Consider the following 25,031-nt stretch of genomic DNA (forward strand, 5'->3'; position numbering starts at 1 on the left):
TGGTATTTAAATAATTTGGTTAGAATTCCTGAGAGGCATACATGATACTATAGAAGGACATATTGACAGCAGTTTGGGTTATATGTTGAGTGCTTACTGAGTGCTTACTTCAAAGATGGACATGATTTCTGCCCTAAGTTCATTCAGTTCAATTGCTTAGGAAAGATAACAGAGAATCTGGAGGGGGAAAAGTACTCAGAGAGGATACAAGTGATTAAGACTACAAATATATAGGGTTTCAGGAAAAATTTGGCATAACTTCTTCTCTATTCAGGTTAGTTAGCTGTAAAAAGCATTTGTAGATCGGTAGCCCTAGAATGGAGATGCAGGGTAAAATGGAGACTATGCCCTGTATATATCTTAACATCAACTGTCTCTTCCTTTAAGCTAGGAATAAGGTGGTCTTATGACACTTCTCTGGAGTATAATTTGTCTCATTTCCAGTTCTGTTGGATTTCTTGGTCCATACCTCTCTCCCCCACCCCTCCTGTCTTTATCTCTCCTCATTTCTCCTTCTCCCTCCTTCCTTTCTCTCCAGAATTTCTCACTTCTACTGAATTCCTTTTATCACATGTGAGGAGATATGTATATATTTAAGCCAGCTGTGATTCTTTCCTATGTATATCTCCTCACATGTGTAACACTTCTACTGAAATAAAGCTCCTTAAGGTAGGGTCCATCTCATTCATCTTATAGCCTAATACCTATTAAATTCTCTATGGTTGTGAACTGGATGATTAAATAAAATGGAAGCCTAAATAGGGCCAATGATAGTAGGAATGAAGCAGAAAAAAATGATTACTAAAGACTTGTTGGATATGGAATAAAATATACTTCATAAGAATTTAATACTATGGACAATGAGGAGGGAAGAATCATCATATATATCTATAAAAATTTAAAATTGAGTTGACCACTAACAGAGAAATAAGCAAGTCTAGAGGAGGAATTGGTGAGTTTGCTTTTAGACAGGTTGATTTTAAGGATCTACTGTAAATTTTAATTTTAGATAGATGAATTATTCCAGCAGACAATCTATTTTGGGGCCCTGGGGCTTTGGAGAGTGGCATAGATAAAGATGTGCCAGTGAATGAGGTAAATTAGTGAAAAGAGGAAAGAAAGCCTTCATCAGATGTTTGGGAAAACCACTTTTTAAGGAATTTGGAAAAAAGGCTGATAACAGAGGCTGAAAATGAGTCATCAAAGAGTTACTTGGAAAGTGTGCAATCAGGAAACCCCAGAAAAGAGAATTTTGAGAAGGGAGTGATAGATAAAAATGTCAGCTACTGCACAGATACTGAGTGTTCTACAGATTGGTACCCATTTAAATTTAATTAGTAGGCTATTGTAACCTTATTTCAAAATTATTTACTCGTCAGTTAAATATTTTTTATCATGGGAGGCAACTAAATTAAAATACAGTATTTTGACTGCTGCTGGACAGGTTGGTAAAAATTCTCTCCTCTTTCATCAGTGGTTAAATAGGAGGCATGTAATAAAACATTTGGTACTGTTTACTTCCATGCCAGTCTAAAAATGAACTCTACAGTTTAGGAGCCAGAGGTAACAGTGGGTTTTTATCAAGTCTTAGCTTCTTGTCAGGACACCTGTTAGACCTTTGGTGATAGAAAGGCCCCCCAACCACCATATATATTCCCTAGGCTTCTTGAATACTTTCTTGTCCCCTTGATCACTCCAGTTTGGCCTGATTAGATGGTACCAAGCTTTCTACCTGCTGATTTAGATTCCAAAGGAAGTTGGTAAATGGAATGACAAAATTCAAATATGCCTCTTCCAGTTTCTGGTAGCTGTCAGCAATGCCTAACTTGTGGCTTCATCCCTCCAATCTCTGCCTCCACCTTCACAGTGCCACCTTCTCTGTATGTGTATAATCTTCCTCTGCCTCCTCTTTACAAGAATACAGGTGATTGCATTTGGGGCCCACCTGAATAATATAGGATAGTCTCACCTCAAGAACTTAATCACAGTAGCAAAGACCCTTTCCAGCAAGGTAACATTTACAGGTTCCTGATATCTTTGAGGGAAATTATTCAACCTACTGTAGAGACAGATGTCTTTCCACCTTTGCAGACTTAAAGTGTTTACGCTTCCAGGAACTTGGTTTTGCTTAAAGACATACCTCATGAATAAACAGCTTCCAAACTGATGGCCCATTTAAAAGAATCTTGGGGCTACTGTCAGGAAGGGGCTAATTTAGGTCAGCCCCATGCCATTGGACAGGCAGGTGTGGTCAAATTCCTAGTCCTCAGCATGAAAGTAAACAATTGATCCTTATTGAGAAGCTGATTAAGTGACTAGAAGAGCTGGTTGGAGTTCTGAGCAAGTCAGCAAGGCAACCAGTTCCTCTTACATGTCTCTGTTTTGTGTGGATCTTTTCCAAGTTCTGGGGGACAGGTGTGCTCAGCTGGCCTGGCACTCACTCCTCTGTGTCCAGTGGTAGCTTTTGTCTTCTGTTTTACCAGGAGAGTCACAAAGGATCTAGGTCAGTGATGGCGGACCTATGACACGCATGTCAGATGTGACACATGAACTCATTTTTTGGTTGATTTTTCTTTGTTAAATGCCATTTAAATATATAAAATAAATATCAAAAATATAAGTCTTTGTTTTACTATGGTTGCAAATATCAAAAAATTTCTATATGTGACATGGCACCAGTGTTAAGTTAAAGTTTTTCAAAATGCTGACACACCAAGCTCAAAAGGTTCGCCATCACTGATCTAGGTGGTCACTGGGAGGGAAATTGAGGTGGGATCAAGAGAGAGTAGGAGCTCTGGAATACAAATTTAGAGCAGGGAGTTCAAAAATTTTTGAATTAGGAAAGAACTTCAGTATTTGAACTTGGGATGCAGATACTTCCTGGTTCCTCTATACCTGTAGTGCATCTCTCACATATAACCTAAGGAGGGGCATGGGCCCCAGGAGAGGTCTTCTGCAAGGCTCTCTCAGGTGCTCCTGAATGTGCTTCCTTCAGTGTGCACACCTGACTGTAACCTGCTAGCCTAAGCCACAGGCAAGGGAAACTAACTTTTCTAGAGATTTCTTTATGATTCAGACCACTGAGGAAGCTGGATTTAAGGAGGGATCTTAAGAACACAGTTGTTTATTTTTTTATTTTATATATAGGGATGATAATAATAGCTATTGAGTGCAAAGGCACTCAAGCCAGACTTATCTGCATTTCATTCTGGCTCCACTATATAATAGTTCTGTGACTTCATGTAGATCTTAAAATCTCTGATTCCAAAAAATCTCTTTTCTTTAAAATAAGGATCATAGTAACCATCACTTACCATGTGGCAGGGACTATTCTAGACACTTTGCATATAGTTAATCTTCCAGTCCACATGAAAACCCTATGAGGTAAGTACTGTTATTATCCCACTCCAAAGATGAGGAAACTGAGGTACAGAGAGGTTAAGTAACAAGTAGCAAAGCAAGGATTTTTGAACCCAGAGAGTTTGGCTTCAGTAAATGCCTCAACCCTATTTTATGCTGCCGTTCATGCCTCAGGCCTTTGTGAGTATGAAATAGGGTGGCCATCCACCACAGGTGGTCTGGGAAAGTCCTGGGTTACATCTGTTGTCCAAGTGAATTATGAATAGTGCCTTCTTTTTAAAAAATATATTTTTATTGATTTCAGAGAGGAGGAGAGAGGGAGAGAGAAACACCAATGATGAGAATCATTGATTGGTTGCCTCCTGCATGCCCCCTACTGGGGATCGAGCCTGAAACCCAGGCATGTGCCCTTGACCAGAAATGAATGTGGGACCCTTCAGATGCACTATCCACTGAGCAAACCAGCTAGGGCAGTGCCCCCTTTTAATCTCAAATGTATCACAGTGTCATGTCTCAGTTTGGATATTTGTCACATGGGGATTAAATAATTATCTGTTAAATACTAAAGATAATGTCTGGCCCAAGAAAACCCTCCATTAAGGTTAGCTATTTCTACTTCTCCTACTGCTATCACCACCACCACCACTACCACCACCACTACCCACCATCATCCAAGTTTGGGAGGATTAGAGCTGAAGTTTAACTCAGGTTCTGAAAATACATATCATGGGAGCAATCATTCCCCATTCTCACACCCATCATAGACGTTGCTCCCTGGTCACAGCACAGCAGTCTTTCCTGCTCTGTGTCCTAGGCAGCCACTCTTAATTGACCAAACTTGACAAGCAAAATTAAAACTATTTTCTCTAGTCAGCTTTCTCAGTGGTTAGAGCATAGGCCCATGGACTGAAGGATCATGGGTTTGATTCCAGTCAAGGAACATACCTAGGTTGCAGGCTGGATCCCGGCCCCAGTTGGGGCATGTGCAGGAGGCAACCAATCGATGTGTCTCTGTCACATTGATGTTTCTGTCTCTGTCTCTCCCCTTCCTTCCACTCTTTCTCAAAATCAATGGAAAGAAAATCCCTGGGTGAGGATTAACAACAACACAAAAGTTTAAAAATGTTAAAATTATTTGCGATACCTAGTTTCATTAAACGGAAGAATCCAAGATCTTAGTGTATGGAGAATGTGAATTTTAGCTGAGCCAGTGGGTTTCTCCATTTATATAAAAATTTATTTTATTTCCAAAAGTGATAAAGAATTTTGGACCTCTTTAGGTACACTATATCCCTTTTCTACGGTATTCGTCTCTGCCCATTTCTCTATCATTTGCACCTCTAAAAGCATCTTAATTCATAATAATTTTCTACCCCCTGCCAATAATTGAATAAAGGGCCACTGAAATACTATAGAAACGGGCATGATAAAAATAAGGAGGAGTGAGTCATAATAGGGATTACAATTGACACCTAAGATCCATGTCCTAGAAAAGCTATCTTTAAATGTGATTTGTGTAACTGGTAGTGAAATTCATTTCAGGTTGGTTTTGCATGGCATAAGGGACATCTAGTGGTTATCAAGGTCTCTGCAGATTTACTAAAGGTAATGTAAAGTCATAGCTTAGTACCAGCACCTTGCAAGGGAGCGCCCCCCAAAAGGGGGGGGGGTGACCTCATTTATTGCATGACCATTTATTTTGAAGTTAACAAAGGTAAAGAAACCTGTTCATTAAAAAAAAAAAAACACAACAATTTGAGTACTAGCATTTCCATCTTGTCAGTTTGAAACAACTCTAATTTGTATCAGTTTGGAAATGATTCTGTTATCAAGTACCTGCCAGCTTGGCATATTCTTGTTATCACTTTCCCCACCTCTTCTGCTGATTGTAGAAGGACTCTTTGGACCACTTTGAAAAACCATCATCTGATTAAATCCTTTATTAGGCGAAGAAGCAGAGCTTCAAGAAATAGTTTGCAGTTGCTTCTGACAGGCAGAGCACCTTCTTTGGATGTTGCCCAGCCATCAGGAAGCCATACAGCTCTGGTCCATGTGTACTTTGTATAAATGAGTGGGCTTCACATTATAAGAGGATGAACTGCAAAGCCCCTGTGTGAACTTGACTTCTAGCCCCAGAGTCCTCCAGGAACTTGCCCATTGGTCAGCACTTCTTAGGCTCATCTATTACTGTCCATGGTTCTGAACCCACTGCTCTTGACTTCTAAGCTGTGTAGAACACCAACTTGCTTCCCTCATATGCTACTACTGTTTCCAACTAACTATTTTAGGTTTCTTGAAGGTTTGGTTTCATTGAATATTTTTATAGTATTTTCCCCAGTTCTTCTGCGTTTGGGACTTTCATATAATCTCTTTCTCCAAAAGCTATTTGGCATCCCTATTGCAATCTATCTTCTTTCAGGGTAGTTTGTAGCAGCCAGAAGTTGCTAGCTGTGGCCAAAGTTTCATTTTTCGGGGATTCATTCTTCTTTTTTTTTTATTCTGAGTAGAGATGATAAAGGCTATGAGGTACTGTTTCAAAATCTCTATGTGTTTTCTATGGTAGTCCAAGCTACACTGTCATAAAGAGGTGGACAGTAGTCCCTTAGCATATTCCAGAGTGGGAGGCAGTTTTGGTCCTGAGCTTTGTCAGTCAATCTCTTAGAGGATCTTGATAGAATTTGTGTTTGATCTTTTTCTTCTTCTCCTGTTAGTGCTCTGCCAAGACATATAAGCTAATGACAGCTGCCACTCCGGTGTGCATAACTTTCCATATTGATAGGCTTAAACATTCCTAAGCATGCACACTAGGGAAAACCTCACTAAATATTCAATGATTCCATCACATGGAATCATTTATACATTTTCTCCTCTTGTAAAATATCAAGCAGAATGAATATAGAGGTTTCTCTCTGCATTGTAGTCCTCAGTGGCTTAGAGACATCCAAAATTAGCCTTTGTGAGCTTCCTTGCTCTGCTTTCTCCCCATTTTCAACATCTTCTTACAAACATGTACTGACTTTGTGTCATGCACTAGGATGGGAACTTGAGACACTGAGAAGAAAGACACAATTTTCTTCACTTAAGAAGCTCCCAGTCTGAAGGGGAGACAGACATTACAGCGCAACATGATAATTTCTGTGGCAGCAGTTAGAGCATGGAGCCTTTGGAGAAGAGAGGAGGAAATCAGCTGTGGATGGGAGTGGAATGATGATGAAGAAAATTGATGAAGGCTTCCCAAAGGAGGTGGTGTCTAAATTATTCCTCAAATAGTGAGCAGTAGTCATTCAGATAGGTAACTCAGGTGAGGCTTATTCTGGATAAGGTTTATTGGGAGAATACAGAACTTTGGCAAGGCTAGCAATGATGAGGTGGAGAGTAGATCAGGGAAAGTTTATAATGTAATGCTTAAAGTTTGCAGTTGATTCTAAAATTGATAGAGAATCATTGAAGGATTTTAAGCAAGGAATGACATGATATCCCCAGAGAAAACAGTGAGATAATTAGAATCATTTCTAGTCCTTGGAATAAAAATAACAGTAGAGTCCTAGTAATTTAGGAAGACATTTTTTTAAATTTTGTCACCTTTCTAATCAAACTGCTAAAGGCTTTCTTTCTACTCTAATGGTTCATTTCCCCCTGATTGTATAAATAGCTATATTTTTTAGAGCTTTCCATAATCAGGTTGCACCTACTCATTTGATGTTAGTTCCTCTGTTTTGGGACATATAACTTTCACACTAGTCAGATTGGTGTCTCCATCAAATATTCTAAGACAGGAAGACATGTGGGTGTTCACTGGGTAGGTTTGTTTCATATATAAGCAAATATAAGAAGGGTGTGTATTTACTGAACTTCCACTATATGGCTGGAACTTAGTTACACACTGGAAATGCATTGGTTTCCATATCAGAAGCACACAGCCTCTGTGTTTAGGAAGCTTATAGTCTAAAGACCATAGTAGTGTCATTCCTGGCAAGCACAGGGGAAATACAATCCGAGTCAAGTTTCTACTCACAGGGCCTTGTACATTCATTAATTGGAGTGATAAATATATCTCACTGATATATCAATTCTGATATAAAATATACCCTCCCCCTTTAAGCATCCTATAACACTTTCTAAGCATGTTGGTAGCAGGGGTTATACCTCATGTTCCTTGTATCCTCCATGGTCTAGAGCTAAAGGGTATTTAACACATTTCCATGGGTTTTTGTTTCCAACATTATACTACAGCTAGTCAATTTACATTAAATTGGCTTTTTGCCTCAGAGGGAAGGTAGGGGAGGGTGGGGGTAAGGGGGAGAGATCAACCAAAGGACTTATATGCAAGCATATAGGCCTAACCAATGGACACAGACAACAGGGGGGTGAGGGCATGAGTGCGGGGGGATAGGGAGTAATGTGGGGATAAGGACACATGTATAATAACTTAATTAATAAAAAAATTTTAAAAAATGGCTTTTTGTGTTAGAGGATAACAAGGTAGAGAATAGGTTCACCTCCAGTTCCATCTCTCTGTGACTGGTGGCAACTTCCTAGGGCATTGCCTTGAGAAGAATCCTGAAGCTGCATCTGGGTTTAATGGGAAAGGGAGTAGAATAGAATGGCATTGATTAATAATAAATGCCATCTGCCAAGAAGGACGAGGAGAGACACATACTTGCCAGCATGGCTCTAAGACATGGGAGAGTTTTCCATTCAAGTATGGCTGGAGAATCATCTGGAAAATGTTTTTAGATCCTCTAGAAAGATGTTTCATGATCCATTGACAAGGCCTGTCTTGGAGAACTATGGCCCATACATGCCAGTTCATATCTTATTTATTGCCTGGGTCTATCTATGCCAATTCTCACGTCTGTCAATACCAAGTTCTTGCATCATGAATTTAGTAGAAGTCTAGTAGGCTTTACTTGGATGATCAAGTCTGTGTTAGCAAATTTTATATTCTGTAATAGACTGAGCCTTTATAGTATCCTGACTACCCCACAAACTTGATTGCTGATTTTTTCCCTATGAGATACATGGACATATGGCAGCCTGTTCTTGGTTAGCCTTTTTAACTACATAAAAGTCCTAAGAAACTTCTTGAGAATAAAAATGAGACCTTCATTGTAATTGTGCCAAGGGTTGGGAATCATTCTCAGCCTGTTACCATCTATAATTGAACAGAAACCTATCTGATAATTTCCATTTCACGAAGAATCCATCAAGAAAACAAATGTTTGTCTAAGTTTTGAGCATACGTGATAATGACCTGCATTGTTAGCAAGTCTGTTGGGCTGATATACATGGCCCTTTGACTAGTGGGGATGGAGTAACTGATGTGGCACAGCTCTCCTCTCTCTCTCTCTCTCTCTCTCTCTCTCTCTCTCTCTCTCTCTCTCTCTCTCTCTCTCTCTCCCCTTCTCTCTCTCCCTCTCTCTTTCTCTCTTTCCCTGGCTGGAATACCTGGTTCCCAGAAGACTGGATACTTCCTTCAAAATGAGGAAGGGACTGAGGACTTTCCTGGTTCCACATCAGTTTGCCTGGATTTTTGCTGTACCTCCAGCTTGCCTTTTGCTCCTTTTTTCTTTGCTTGGCCACTCTTTTATACATGGGACCATATTCATAGATCAGAGATTATAAACTGGTGGTCCTTGGTGATATAAATCAGATCTATTATGTTTGACCCACAGAGTGTTGATCACACAACATTAAAAGTTAATTAACTGCCAACATTCTACTATTTTTTAAACTTTATCTGGAGTCCTTTTCAACTTTATTTGGAGCCCTAGAACTTAGATATTTTTTGGTTCCTGCCTACAAGTCTGAAACTCAGTCCCATTTTCTGTTTCTGGTGCTTAGTTTTTCTCTTTGTTTGATCCAATCACTGTTAACAGAATTAAAGCATGAAAATGCTGGTATCTGTGGTATGTAGCAGTTGGGACTTTGGGCCCTAGGTTGGATGTCAGCTGCAGCTCAGCAGGCAGTTAGTTTACTGACCCCTGTTAGCAAGGCTATAGATGCAGATGTGGCCCCAGCCATGCCAAACATTAGGTTTTTCTGATATTGGAAGCTAGGAGGACCATCTGCTGCCACATTTGTGCTTGGACTTCACTGCTGGAGTTTGGTCAGTGGCACACTTTGATAGAAAATGATGTTAATGATAATGAATATGAATCTGTGCAAAGGTATAGGGTGTGCGAGTGTGTGTGTGTGTGTGTGTGTGTGTGTGTGTGTGTGTGAGAGAGAGAGAGAGAGAGAGAGAGAGAGAGAGAGAGAGAGAGAGAGAGAGAGAAGGGACAAGGAATGGCCGCCATAGGCATTTATATGTATTATAAATGCCACTGTCTCTTGAGTTGATAGTCGGTTTAGAGCTTATCCTCAGAGAGAATATTTTCTTCCTGATGAACCCATGCCAGGCTAACCTGTCTGTTGCTTTAGTTCTGGCTTTTCACAGAAAACAACAACATTAATAGTAATAACTACCATTTACTGAGTGCCTATGGAGGGTCAGAAACTGTGTGAGTTACTTCTGTATGTGATAATATTATCCCATCCATTCTTTACAACCCTGTGAAGTGAGACTTGTTCTTTACATTCTGCAGGTGAAGAACCTGAGGCTGAGATCAGTTAAATATTTTTTCCAAGGTCACATAGCTGGCAAGGGCGAAGTAGGGCTCAAACCCTGGTTAGTGAGACTGAAAAGTCCATGATCTTAACCACTGCCTTACTGAGTCAGACATCTAATTTAATGAAAATATAAGCATTTACTAAGAATTGGTACAGCGTGGTACTATTTCAGATTTTAAAAGTGTAATGCATAGCTCAACCAGCATGGCTCAGTGGTAGTCAACCTATGAACCAGAAGGTCATGGTTCAATTCCTGATCAGAGCACATGACTGGGTTGCAGGCTGGATCCCCAGTGGGGGTGTGCAGGAAGCAGCCAGTCAATGATTCTTTCTTTGAAATCAATAAAAATATGCATAGTTTTTGGTGATAAGGTATTTTTTAATGACAAAACCTGTGTTTATTCAAAGATAACAAAGTAGGGAGTTTTGAGTGACAAAGGAGTGCAGCAGACAGTTCATAGGAGGGGAAATCACACCTGACAAGAGTCATCAGTTGCTGAGGGACAGAGGGGAAGTGAGATAGAGAAAGTAGGATTTATGATTGTGTGGCCACACAAGAAGCAAGATTCTTTCACAGTGCTTTTTACTTATTTCCCCTGAGTAGGAATGTTACACATTAATATTATTAGCACAAAAGTTTAGCTAGAAGCTGCGCCATCTTGAAAGCTGAAGAGAAAAAGCTCATTTCATTATTATCTATTGTCAAAGGATTAAATTTGGGTGAGAGGCAGATATTTGTCTTTTGCTTGTTGTATGCAAATTGCTCCACTCATAGGTATAAATTTGAAAGGCTTTATTGGGATTTGTAGTCAACGCTGTTCCACATCAAGGCACCTGACACTGGCTTTACACCATTCTGTTTTGGCTAACCTAGACACTCAAGCAAGTGTTCCCCAGTGTCCTGACCTTCAAACATCCTCCACTGACCTGGATCAGCACAATGGTGCTCAGTCATGAAATCATGAACCTATAAATGATGGTTTTACAAGCTGACCTGGTGGTTTTTATTGAAATTGTCCTATATGTAGACCCAGAGAGAATTAAATATGCTTTAAAAACAAGAGAAAAGAAAGCCTAGCTGGTAAACCTCTTGTTCCTTGACAGGGGAAATAGGACTGAGCAGCCATCTGGGCACTGCAGGGCACATGCCCACATTCCCTCCTTCTAGCTCCCTTACTGGAGTGCACAGGGATGTGGCATTTACAACCGAATACATGGAGATATGTTCTCAGGAAGCCGAGAACAGTGTGGCCTGGGATAAGATGGAAGAGGGAGAAAAAAATACTTCTGTGAGCTAGGACTGTCTCTACCCATTAGATTCATTCTCATGGACCTGCCACATAACTCAGTCATCATGGAAGAATTTAATGTAAAAAACACATTATGTAAATTAGAATAATCTTCTATTCCAATCATGGCAAATGATTTTGGCAATAGGACAGACAGCTTCATCACTGGCAGGCAATATAAGGATTCTAAGTTTATCAAATGAGAGGGATCAGCAAGGACAGAGTAGCCAGCAAGGGCCTGGAATGGGTTTGATTGTAGATCTTGGTGATAGGGTACTGTTTAAAGAGTTTGAGAGAAGAGGAAGACACTGTAGCCTGGGAAACTTGGGGAGCAAATATGAAGAAGCCCAATCCATATATATATATATATTAGAGGCCCAGTGTATGAAATTTGTGCATGGTGTGTGTGTGTGAGTGTGTGTGTGTGTGTGTGTGTGTGTGTGTGTGTGTGTCTCTGTGTCTGTCTGTCCCTCAGCCTGACCTGCACCCTCTCCAATCCAGGAGCCCTCAGGGGATGTCCTACTGATGGCTTAGGCCCACTCCCCATGATTTTCTGCTCTCTGTGGGGCCTGCCTGCTCCACACCGCAGCGACTGTCAAGCAGGCTGTGCTGGGTGCTGCCTGCGGGCCTCACTTGCCTGCTCCTGGGTTGCTGAGGCGAAGGCCAAGCAGGTCCTGCTGGGAGCTGCCTATGGGCTGGGCTTGCCTGCTCCCGGGTCGCCCTGGGCCATGCTGGGAGCTGCCTGCAGGCTGCGCTTGCTTGCTCCTGGGTTGCCACGACGATGGCCAAGCATGCCCTGCCAGGAGCTGCCTCCTCCCTGCTGTCAGTCTCCACAGAGGTGATGAGGTTAATTTGCATACTCACTTCTGATTGGCTGTGGGCATCATGAAGGTATGGTCAATTTGCATCTTTCATATATATATATATATATATATATATATATATATATATATATATATCTATATCTATATCTACACTAATAAAAGAGAAACATGGTAATTGGCGTACGACCGCTACCCTTTTCATTGGCTAATCAGCGAGATATGCAAATTAACTGTCAGCCAAGATGGCGGCCGGCAGCCAGGCAGCTTGAAACTAACATGAGGCTTGCTTGCCTCAGTGACGGAGGATCGTTGGAGGAAACCAACGTTCCCCGCCTGCAGCTGCAGGCCTCTGAGTGGGCAGTTTAAGAAACATTGTAACAAATACCGCCGGACTTCAGCCAGCAGATTCGCAACATTTTAAGCAAAGGCCAGAAACCTACTTTCAGCTGCAGAGGCCTAAGAGCTGGAGCCAAGCCTCAAGGTAAAGCTGGCCCAGAATAAAAAAAAAAAAAAAAGGAGTGGTTGGGAACTTCAGTCACTCCCAGCCTGAAAACAGCCCTCAGCCCCTCACCCAGACTGGTCAGGCACCCCAGTGGGGACCCCCACCCTGATCCAGGACACCCTTCAGGGCAAACCAGCCGGCCCCACCCATGCACCAGGCCTCTACCCTATATAGTAAAAGGGTAATATGCCTCCCGGCACCGGGATCAGCGTGACAGGGGGCAGCGCCCAAACCCCCTGATCACCCTGTGGCTCTGTGTGTGACAGGGGGCGGGGCCCCAACCCCCTGAGCAGCCCTGCTCTGTGCCTGATAGGGGGGAGCTCCCCAGCCCCCCCACCCCCCACCACGGGCCCTGCTCTGTGTGTGACGGGGTAGAGCCATAACCTCCCCATTGGCCCTGCCCTGAGTGTGAGAGTGGTGGCGACCCAACCCCCTGATTGACCCTGCTCTGTGGGTGATGGGGGCAGCTCCCCAACCCCCTGATTGGCCCTGCTCTGTGCGTGACAGGGGGTGGCGCCGCAACCTCCCCATCAACCCTGCCTTGAGTGTGACAGGGGGCGGTGCCCCAACCCCCCAATTGGCCCTACCCTGAGCGTGACTGAGGGTGGCATCACAACCTCCCAATCTGCCCTGCTCTGTGCATGAAGGGGCGGCGCCCCAACTCCCCAATCGGCCCTGCTCTGAGCCCTACCAGGGGCTGCACCTAGGGATTGGGCCTGCCCTCTGTCACCCGGGAGCAGGCCTAAGCCAGCAGGTCGTTATCTCCCTAGGGGTCCCAGACTGCGAGGGGCACAGGCCAGGCTGAGGGACCCCCCCCCCCCGAGTGCACAAATTTTTGTGCACCGGGCCTCTAGTATATATCTATATCTATATCTATATCTATATCTATATCTATATCTATATCTATATCTATATCTATATCTATATCTATATCTATATCTATATCTATATCTATATCTATCTATATCTATATCTATATCATCTATCTATATCTATATATATATATATATATAATGTTAGGGCCAAAAAATAGATAAAGAGTTCACCTTCCAAGAACATTTTTGAGAAGTCTGGTTATCTTTGGCCAGTTTTTGGCCCTGATTTTCTTGACTGTCTTTCAAAAAATCTGCATTCTTGTTACCTTCTGTTCCTGTCTCCACTGTGTATCCTTCTTACAAAAGAGTTCCTCTTCATGGGACTCTGCATCCCTTTTCTTTAAAATGCCTTCTTTTATTCCTGCCTTCTGTAGGGATACCTGAGCTCTCTTTACATTTATCTTTCAATGGAGCCAAGTCTCTGTCTGTCCCATTGGGATGAGCTATTGTTATGCATTAATAATTAACCTTTACAAGGAGCTCTCATCGTCCTAGGTATTTAGCCCAATGCAGAGAAAGCCAAAGTTTGGTTATGACAGAGAGACCTCACATTCTGGGGCATAATAGTGGTGGTTAGAAAGAAGAAGAGTATGCAAGTCATTAACCTTTTATTTTCTGGTTCATTCACTGGAGAGATTGCTAAGGATTCTAGTATAGTCTCTCCTTTGCACATGGTCAGTCCAGGACAGGGAAAATAGGAAATTCAGCTGTTGAACTGGGGAGTTGGACATGCATGACTTTCCACATAAGGTTAAAGATGAGCATCATGAGAGCTGCTAGTGGGACCTCAATTGGAGTGTTCACAGTGATAAAGCATATTGATTCTGGAGTCCAACTCCATGGGTTCAAGTTCAGTTCTACCACTTACCAGCTGTGTGACTGTAGACTAGTTCCTTAACTATTCTCTGTGTTTCTGCAACAGTAAACTGGGGGAATGATGAGGATATTTCAAAAGGGTGTTGTAAGCATCTAATGCAACGGTTCTCAACCTGTGGGTCGCGACCCCTTTGGCGGTCGAATGACCCTTTCACAGGGGTCGCCTAAGACCATCCTGCATATCAGATATTTACATTACAATTCATAACAGTAGCAACAGTACAGTTATGAAGTAGCAATGAAAATAATTTTATGGTTGGGTCACAACATAAGGAACTGTATTTAAAGGGCCAGAAGGTTGAGAACCACTGATCTAATGGCTTCAGATCCTTGGCATAGTGCCTGGTAGAAGGTACTCAGGAAATATGAATATCATTATTATTTTCAGTGTTATTGACTATGGTTAGGCCCATGGTCAAGGTCATTTAATAGGTGAGACATTTTTTATTCTTTGACATTAGTACATATTAAAAGGCAGACAGCTCTGCTTGAATCTCTCCTGGTGATAGAGGAGAGAAGGGAAACAGTTCTATAGCTGGATGTTAGGGATTAAATGATAGGTACTGGAATGACTCAACCAATTAACTTATCACTGAGATGGATTCTCAGACTATTTTCAACCTTTAACTCTTGTTATTTTACTGAAAATGGACATGATAGTACAATCTTCTCTGATCTTTCTTTGGAAAGGATGAAATCAGATGAATAACAAATACAACCACCACCCATAAAATAGCTGAGATTTTTATACCATTATTTTGTGCCACTTCTAAGTGCTTTATGTGTATTAACTTATTTCATACTTATAAAGTCATTTATTCCTATGTTCCCATTTTCACAGGAGAAAACAGACTTAGATAAATTTAAAAACTTTGCCAAGATCACATAGCTTGTAAGTAGTGGATGTGGGATTTGAATGTAAATTTAAATCTGGATCTTAGAATTTGAATGAGATAATGTACAGGACATAGTACAGAGGTTGGCATAATCAGTGCTCTAATGTTGGCCCCTTTACCTTCCAATATTTTTCTCTGTTTATTATATGCATGTGGACATTGCTTAGAGATCAGAGGTCTAGGGCCCTGATCCATCCCAGGACACTGCATCAAAATTCAGTTCTAATAACAGCAAAATCTTTTTGAAACTCTGATTTGGAGGAATAAAATCATTCCCTACTTTTATGTAGATTATACCAGGTTTAGAAAGTCATAATATATTTGTTTATATTTTAAGGTGTTTCATTCCCTCAATATATATATTTATACTAGAGGCTTGGTGCACAAAATTCATGCACTTCGGGGGGGGGGGGTGTGTCCCTCACCCTGGATTGCCAGAGAGCACAGGCCAGGCCAAGGGACCCCACTGGTGCACAATCGGGGCTGGGAAGGGACGCGGGAGGTTGGCCAGCCAGGGAGGGACAATGGGAGGGCTCCAGGGTGTTTCCAACCCATCTTGCTCAGTCCTGATTGGCCAGACTCCAGCAGCAAGCTAACCTACCGGTCGATTATCTGCCCTGTGGTGGTCAGTGCATGTCATAGCGAGTAGTTGAGCAGGATTAGCATATCATTAGCATATTACACTTTGGTTGAATGACCAACTGGATGACTGGACACAGCATATTAGGCTTTTATTATATAGGATGGTCACCCTGCAGAGGGAGGTGACCGGCAGCGGGGGTTGGGGAGGTGGGACTGGTTAGTGGGTGGCACCAGGCTGGCCAAGGTGGGTGCCAGCGGGGGTCCCCCAATCACCTCGCTAGTCACCCCAAAGATCGGCCCTGATTGCTGGGCAGGCCTAGGGACCCTACCCATGCATGAATTTTGTGCACCGGCCTCTAGTATATATCTATACTAATAAAAGCGTAGGTGTCCTTACATGCAACATCATCACAAGATGGCCACCACAAGATGGATGCCACAAGATGGCCACATGCACAGTGGAGGCGGGGTCCAGCGTCTCTGCCACCTTTCACAGAGGAGGCAGATCCCAGCAGAGGAGGCAGGTTACGGCAGAGGAGGGAAGTTGTGGGCAATTGGGCCAGCAGGGGAGGGCAGTTGGGGGCGATTTGGCTGGCAGGGGAGGGCGGTTGGGGGTGATCAGGATGGCAGGGGAGTGGCTAGGGGGCAATAAGGTAGGCAGGCAGGCGAGCAGTTAGGAGCCAGTGGTCCCAGATTGTGAGAGGGATTTCCGAGTGCGGGTTTAGGCCTGATCCCATACGGGCAGTTGAACATCCCCTGAGGGGTCCCAGATTGGAGAAGATGCAGGCCGGGCTGAGGTACAGCCCCCTTCCGTACACGAATTTCATGCACTGGCCTCTAGTATGTATGTATGTCTATATATATATATATATATATATATAGAGAGAGAGAGAGAGAGAGAGAGAGAGAGAGAGAGAGACGAGAGAGAGAGAGAGAGAGAGAGAGAGCACACAATGTGCAAAGAAATGCAGATCTCCTTCCCCACTATCTCTTATTAATCATTTTCTTTAAGCAATACAGCTAAATGGTTAAAACAAATCAAATACAAAAGGCTATTGTGAAAAGTAAGTCTCCCTCCCACACCTGAATATTAATATGAAAAATCCATTCCCTAGTGACAATTTTATAGTTTCTTGTGTTTTCTTTCCAAGATGTTTTATGCTTCATGAGCATATATACCTATAACACTCCCCAACATACACAGTTACACAATGATAGCATAATGCATGCTCTGATCTGTTCCTTGCTAATTTCACTTAACAATATTACTTGGAGAGCATCTACATAAAAATTGGGAGCACTACCTGATTTCTAAGGGCTGCTTAATATTCCATCATAAAGATGTGCCAGTCTATTATTGATAGTCATTTAGGTTGTTTTTGGTCTTTTACTAAGGACACGTCAGTAAATATCTTTGTATGCACATATTTGTATCTGTACACTCAATACCTGTTGATTTCTTCTTGTAAGCTTATATTGCATAACTTTATGACAATACAAATATTGACCAGAAACGGATAAAAAGGGATAGAATGGAAATATTGCTTATTCAGGACTTGTGTATGCCCTACAGGTCTTTTTTGTGCTTTTACAAATGCTGTGTCTCATGTTTCTCATGTTTCAGACTATTGTGTCATGCAGCCTCTTCGTGGGCCTTTTTCCTGGATGCCCAGGGAGTGATGGATGGTTACTGTTTGCAAGATTGATTCATATGGCACTTGTTTGGCTTTTGACAGGTTGTTTATAAGAATAATGACATCCGTCTGGAGCTGTCCCGCCTGGCCCGGATTGGGGATACCAAGATGAAAATCTATGGGGAAGTTGTATTCAAGTGTGAGAATGTGGCCACACTGGACCCCATCAACTTTGAGACCCCAGAGGCTTATATAAGTTTGCCCAAATGGAACACCAAACGCATGGGTTCCATCTCCTTTGACTTCCGTACCACCGAGCCAAATGGCCTGATCCTCTTCACTCATGGCAAGCCCCAAGAGAGGAAGGATGTTCGGAGCCAGAAGAACACCAAGGTGGACTTCTTTGCTGTGGAACTCCTTGATGGCAATCTGTATCTGCTGCTAGACATGGGCTCTGGCACCATTAAAGTGAAAGCCACTCAGAAGAAGGCCAATGATGGGGAATGGTACCATGTGGACATTCAGCGAGATGGCAGATCAGGTAGGAAGAGTTGGGGTATGTTATTGAGACCTGAGGAAAGCTCTGGTTTCTTAGTTTATTTTCTGACTTTATATTTTTTATTGTAATTTTTGCACTTGCATGCTTGTGGATTCTCTTGCTGCTCTCTTTAATAGTTATTGTAAGATTATGCTTTGGAACAAGACACCTGCCTCTTCAAAGGCTCGCATTTTCCTCTCATCTCCCCTGTCACTTATTGTACAATCATCTTAGTGATACTGTCAATACCCTGAAGCTAAGAATGGGTTTTCAAGGAGAATTTCCACAGCTACCAAAGCAGCTGTCATGTCACTGGTGTGATGGTTCTCCTATCTCGTCTCCTTTTTCTCATCACCATGGAAACCAATTATGACATCACAGGTGCTGCATTACTTGATAACTCTGTAGGATAAGCTTCACTGTGTAAAGGTTTATGCAACAATCCACCCCCAACAACTGACAAAAGTCATGTTTCAGGGAAAAATTATGACAAGGAAAGAAAAGGCAAATCGATTTTTCCTGAAGTCATGTTCAATTTAAAGCCTACCTTTGGTGTAAAAGTCTATATTTCACTTTTGCTCAGACCTCACTAACTCTCCCTTCCTCTTCATAACCTTTTACATTTGGTTTAAATGGCTTTGTTTGTTTCTGCAGCCGCAGATCAAACAAGCTAGCCCTAGGCAGTACATGGCCACTCTGGAATAGTAACAGAAAGAGAGAGGAGAAAAAAAAACAAAAAACCCCAAGACCCCAAACAAACAAAAAAAAAAACAATACAAACAGAGAGTCTGGAGTTTTTGAATGTCGAACAGCCTGTCCAACTTTCTATGAACCATGTGGCAATGTGGGTCATATTCTTTGCCATCAGGAGGGGCATTTTGCCTGGAGTGCTAATTAGAGCATTTGAATTTCACACTTATTTCCTGATTTTCTATTTAGGTGGTATTATATTTGAGAAGGGTCTTGCTATATTTGCCATAGTTTTTAAGTATTCACTCCAGACATGTCATTTGGACATTGTCTTTCTAGGTGCATTTGGCTAACAAAAGAAAGTAATAGATCCCCCCTAAAAGGCTGTAAGCCAGGAATGGCTGAGCTTTGAGGATATGGCTTTTCGGCATAATTTCAGAGCTAGAGGGTGATGGTGTTGAGCAATGCTGCCCCTAGGAGGAGCTGGATGGGTTCTGTGGGGAAGGCAGACGGGTGGCAGATTGCAGCTCTAGATGGTTTATTGCCCAGTAGGATGCTTTATTGATTGTCTGAAATCTGATCAGAACCAGGAGGCATCAAATTAAATGTGCTTTTTGAGCAGGAATGAACAGTGTGTGCTTTTTTAACAGAAAAATACACAAAAATTAATTTATTTGGAGGCTGAATTTTTCTCTCTTTTTCTCTCTCTCAGTTTATCCTTAAACTGTCAGCAGGGGCAGAGCCAGAAAGCTGTCCCAGAATTATAAAGGAGATACTCCTGTTGGTTTTTAAAACCATGCATTTTGGGTCTCTGGAGTTGGGTCAGGGTTGATGGGTTTCATGATTGACTAACTCAGATCCTGACAATGCTTAAAGGTTACCTGTCTGTGTCACAGGCAGAACACGTAAAATTGCCATATGTCTATTTCTGTTTATTCCAAACACTAACTACTTTTTAAAGTATAGTACTTTGTTATGTTAGAAACACCAGTGGCCCATCTTTTTCAAATAGGTTTGAATTACAGAAGCCTTGAATTTCATACCTGGGAGCTATACATTGGCCAGTACTTGAAGTACCTATAAAGGTCACCAAATCCTATAAAAATTTACTGGGTTGAAAAATAATTGTCCTGTAAAAGCAATGTAACATAAAATTTTAATATGACCTATTCAACTTCATTTCTTTATGGGGATATTTTCTACTATGTTGTTCTTAGTTATAAAACTATACTGAAATTAATAGTTGTAAAAACATTAGTGTATCTAAGTGTGGTGCCTCCTTCCTGCTCATCCTGAAGAATAATATGACTGAGAGGTGATCTACAAAACTTTTATTGCACTTAGTGTAATACCTAGATCCATGTCCATTCATGTTGTCTCAAATGACAAGATTTTATTCTTTTTCATGGCCAAGTAATATTCCATTATATATATATGTATCAGACCTCTTAATCCAGTCATCTACTGATGGAAATGTAGGTTGCTTCCATATCTTGGCTATTATAAATAATGAATGGATTAAGAAGTACAAGTTAGTAGACACAAAATAGTCATGGGGATGTAAAGCACAGCATAGGAAATATAGTCAATGATATTGTAATACCTACATATGGTGCCAGGTGGGTATTAAGCTTATTGAGGAATCACTTCATAAATTATATAAATGTCTAACCACTATTCTGTACACCTGAAATTAATATAAAATTATATTTAATATAAGCTGTAATTGACAAATAAATAAATACATTAGAAATAAAAAGAAAAACTTTTATGATCACTCCCCCATTGGGCAACAGATTCCTAAAACTTGAGAAATGCATTTAAAACAGCTGTGGTTACACTCAGAGAATAGGTTTGCCTCAGGGTGTCTTTAAAGCTCCCACATTTAAATTTGTTCTTGTTCTTGTCTTATTTGGCAGTAGATGTTCCTGCCTACTAGCTGGTAATCAGAGTAGCTCTGTAGAGGGCAAAGAAGGTAGATTGTACAAGAGAGAAGAAAGAGACACAAACTTCAGCTTCCTCATTTGTGAGATAGTAACTCCTAGCTCACACAAATTATTTTAAGGGTCAAGTCCAGGAAAGCACATAAAGTAATTAAAATGGTGACCAGGGCATTAGCATTGTTATACAGGTATTTGATTTTTTTTTTTAAAGATTAAAAACCAAATTTTTCTCTAGGAGAAAACTTCTAGGGGAGAGTAGGGGAAGCAGAGGCCCTTTATGCTCTTTCTACTCTTCTACCCCTGTGCTGGCTTTGTAATATAGACTGTCTTTTACATTCTTGATCTCATCTGATCTTCTCAGCCCTCAGGCTAGCCCCTTCATAGCTGAGGGAATTGAGATTCAGACAGAAGCAAAAAAGGCTAGCTGATGGATGGCATGATCCAGTTAACTTGGTACCAGTGAAGCACTTTAAGAATACTAGATACTTTTTTAAATGTATGGCATGATGTTTAGATATCACTTTGATTTCCTTAATTTCACACTCTAGGATACTGAGCTTAAGGTCATTTTCCCCATTGAGGACTAGAGTCCCTGTTCCCAAGTTCCCAGGTCAGGCTCTAGATTTGCATCTTCTGTAATCTCAGGCACCCAGTCTCTCCCTGACCTCACCTCTTATTCTCTCCCTGTTGCCTTCTCCACTCTAGCCACACCCCTGCCTACCCCAGAGCCTTTGTACATGCCACTTCTTCTGCCATGTGTGTTCTTCGTCCTCAACATTTGTGTTTAGCTCACCTGGCATATTCTTAGAGAGACTGTCACAGAACCCATTTTACTCTCTTCTTAGCACCTGCCATTAGCTAATTTCTCTTTTTTTTTTTTTTTTTTTTTTGTGACTTGTCTATTTTCTGTCCCCCTGCCCTGAAGCATCAGCTCCATGAGAGCAAGGACATGCTTTGGCAAGTTCATCTCTATGCATAGCACTGTACCAGAGACAGAAGAGGTGTTCAATATATATTTGTTAAATGAATAAATAAACATGTTCCAGTTAAAATTTATCAAAGACAATATCCAAAATATTCACTGGCAGGCCTGATAGCTAATGCCAGTGTAAAGGGTATCTGTGCATGGAGGGTTCCATCCTTCTGGGTGTGCTGAGCCAGTTTCCTTACTCCCTCACTCTGTCCCAGGCACAGAGTAAGAACTGTTAATATATTTGAGCTCATTTAATCATTACACCCACCTGTGCAGTGGGGACAATTATGCCTGCATTTTATAGATGAGGAAATTAAGGCCCAGGAAGGATAAGAAGTTTCTTTAAGGTTACAGTTAATTGTACATGGTAGACCGGGATTGCAACACAGGCGGGAAATGTGCTGCTTCCAATCATATGGTATGCAATGTCTCAGCCAGGACTTTTAGGTAGAAAAAAAGACATCATCCTAGATACTAGGCCATTGGGATTGTCCTGGTGCCTCCTATGGGCCAGGGTGTCTTACCTGGCAGAGATTGAAACTCCATTACTCTCCATGCACAGATACCCTTTACACTGGCATTAGCTATCAGGCCTGCCAGTGAATATTTTGGATATTGTTGAATATTTTGGTGGTTTCTACTACCTTGTAGCATTTGGTTCCCTTGCTTGCATTGCTCTCTCCTGGTCAGGCAACACTAGTCTCAGGACTCACCTACTGGGCTCCTTTCATTTGGTTCATCGACTGGCAGCCTCACCTATGATGCCAAGGAGCTGGGAGCTCACTGTCTTCTCTCCTCCCATCCCAGGTACCATATCAGTGAACAGCAGGCGCACGCCTTTCACCGCCAGTGGGGAGAGCGAGATCCTGGACCTGGAGGGGGACATGTACCTGGGAGGGCTGCCAGAGAACCGCGCTGGCCTCATCCTCCCCACTGAGCTCTGGACCGCCATGCTCAACTACGGCTATGTGGGCTGCATCCGTGACCTGTTCATTGACGGGCGCAGCAAGAACATCCGGCAGCTGGCGGAGATGCAGAACGCCGCAGGCGTCAAGTCCTCCTGTTCACGGATGAGCGCTAAGCAGTGTGACAGCTACCCCTGTAAGAACAATGCTGTGTGCAAGGACGGCTGGAACCGCTTCATCTGCGACTGTACAGGCACTGGCTACTGGGGAAGAACCTGCGAAAGGGGTGAGTAGGCCACTGTGGCAGGCATGCTGGGTCTCAGTGGGTGGGACTACTATAGGTGTGCCTGTGGAGAGACCTATGCTTTCTTTGCTACCATAGGTGGTACCTTTGGACCTACCTGTGCTTTCTTCTAGAGGAGTTTTCTCAGATTCACTGCTGTCCAGGTGGCGCCCTTTCTAGTTCTGGATGCTTGGATTTTTTTTGACTAGGGTTGGGTTGCAGAAAGGGAAAATTAAGGATAAGCATGATCATGATCATGATACCATTTTTGACTAGCAGAGATCTTTTATTTAGAGAGGGTGAATCCTTGTCTTCTGGGATCCTGGATGGACTAACCAACGTGTTTTATTTATTCATTGAACTCATGCTTTTTGGAGCTCTCTGCATGCTAGCTCTTGGATCAGGTTTTAGAAATATACTATTGAACAAAACAGACCCACCCCTGTTCTCAAGGAGCTTGTTTCCTAGTTGAATATTTAGCCACTAAATAAATCATTTTAAACATGGCGAGTTTAATAAGAGACAGGGTGACACATTCATTAAGAACATGAACTCTAGGGCCAGGTGAGAAATATGGCCCTCGTGGAGTGATGTGAACCTTATCAAGATAATCAATCTCTTTGAGACTTTATTTCCTCATCTGTAAAATGGGAATAATCAGATACCTCCTTCACAAGGTACTGGAAATGATGAAGTGAGTCCTGCACTATGATAAGGTCCTGCACTATGGAAAGCAGTTAATAAATGTCAGTGATTGTTGCAGTTATAATTATTCTCATTCAGCATCATTTAAAGGAAAGTAGAGGGAAGTTTGGTATGCCTTTACAAGTGGACCTGACAAACTGTAGGGGTTCATAGAAAGCTTCTGTAAAGAAGAAATATACAAGTTGAGACTTTAAATATGAAAGGAATAAGCTTGGCAAAGAGGTGAGAGGAAGGTGTGTGTCCTAGACAGGAAGGACATGCCAAGGGACAGAGATAAGAGGCCGTGGAATAGTTGAGGATCTAGACAAAGTCTAGATGGACTGGAGGGTGGAGTGATATGGGGGGAAGGTTAGGAGAGTTGCTGAATAATTGGAGAGCAAACAGTGGGGACTGACAGATTAAAATAGGCTGGAATAGTGAGAGGAGCCCTTTCTCATGCACCACTTTTGCATCTTATGTTTGTATTGAATTTACAGTTTGGGTAGAAGGCAGAGATAAAGGCAAGCCAAGAGATAACATCAAGACAGAAATATTCCAGTCTCTAAGCCATATCCATATTGCAGCTTGGTTTATTGTTTTATATGCAGAGCTCACAGAATCAAGCTGATTGTTCATGGGTTGATAGCCTCTGTTCTATATGAAAAGATAATCTACACAGTTGTCAAGTGTTTGTAAAGGGTGTAGTTCTAGGACTTTATGGATACTGCTTCTGTTATAGGTAGTTTATGCCCTCAAAAAGCTTATCATCGATTTAGCTGAGGAGCTGAAACATCAATACAAAAAGCAATAATAAAATGATACAAGGCAGTGGCCTAGATGCTACTGGTGGACCAGACTAGGAGGACATGGAGATTAAAAAAAAAATATTTTCTTGAGGAGGAACCTGCAGGATCTTATCCCTAAAGACTAGTACCAGTGGCCAGAATTGTCCAATATCATAAGTCTGGTTATGAGGCAATATCCTGGAACAGGAATTGGATGAACAAAGATGTTTTCAAGGAGTGCTTTTTGTGTGAGTACAACTGTATTACTAGTTAAGGTGTACTTCAAGAGAACTGCAAATCTTCCATACAGTTGTTCCCAAAACAGGATGTAGGTGTAGGACATTGGCATGAAGGAGAGAGTGAGCCCTCTTGGAGCTTATGGAATTTAAATTCAAATTCAAAGTGCAACAATCAGAACATGAGCCAAGATAAGGAGGCAGCAACTTGGAATAGAAGTGGACCACATGGTGCTGGTCAGTGTGTCAAGCTCCTGGACTCTTTCTAAATCTCTTTGTAGGATATACTACCCTCGGGCTGATTTGGAGAGATAGGTCATTTGGCCTTTGAGATGCATGAGACAGTTTTGGTGAAAGCCAGGGTATTGCAGATCTTCCATAGACTATGAAGGTAGTATAAGAACTACAAGGTCACCTTAGACATATTACTTCCTTTTCTTGGGCTTCTTCCCAACTCAAGGGCTTTGTGATTGTTGGTGATAGGCCACAGTGACTGTAGGTATCTGTGGAAGGTATCTCTGAGTTCACCTATTTCAAGGGCAGA

At 42.0% G+C, this 25,031-nt stretch overlaps 1 protein-coding gene across 4 annotated transcripts in view; it reads left to right on the plus strand.

The window, feature by feature from the left end:
• Positions 1-25,031, plus strand: part of NRXN3 (neurexin 3) — a 1,487,454-nt gene that overhangs the window by 394,378 nt on the left and 1,068,045 nt on the right. For all 4 annotated transcript variants that reach the window (XM_036314379.1, XM_036314362.1, XM_036314372.1 and 1 more), the window contains 2 exons: positions 17,553-17,991; positions 22,402-22,785. In XM_036314379.1, the coding sequence (XP_036170272.1) occupies positions 17,553-17,991; positions 22,402-22,785 (823 nt within the window). The remainder of the gene's footprint in view (positions 1-17,552; positions 17,992-22,401; positions 22,786-25,031) is intronic.

Source organism: Myotis myotis, unplaced genomic scaffold (genome assembly GCF_014108235.1).
Source record: "Myotis myotis isolate mMyoMyo1 unplaced genomic scaffold, mMyoMyo1.p scaffold_m19_p_1, whole genome shotgun sequence".
NCBI lineage: Eukaryota > Metazoa > Chordata > Mammalia > Chiroptera > Vespertilionidae > Myotis > Myotis myotis.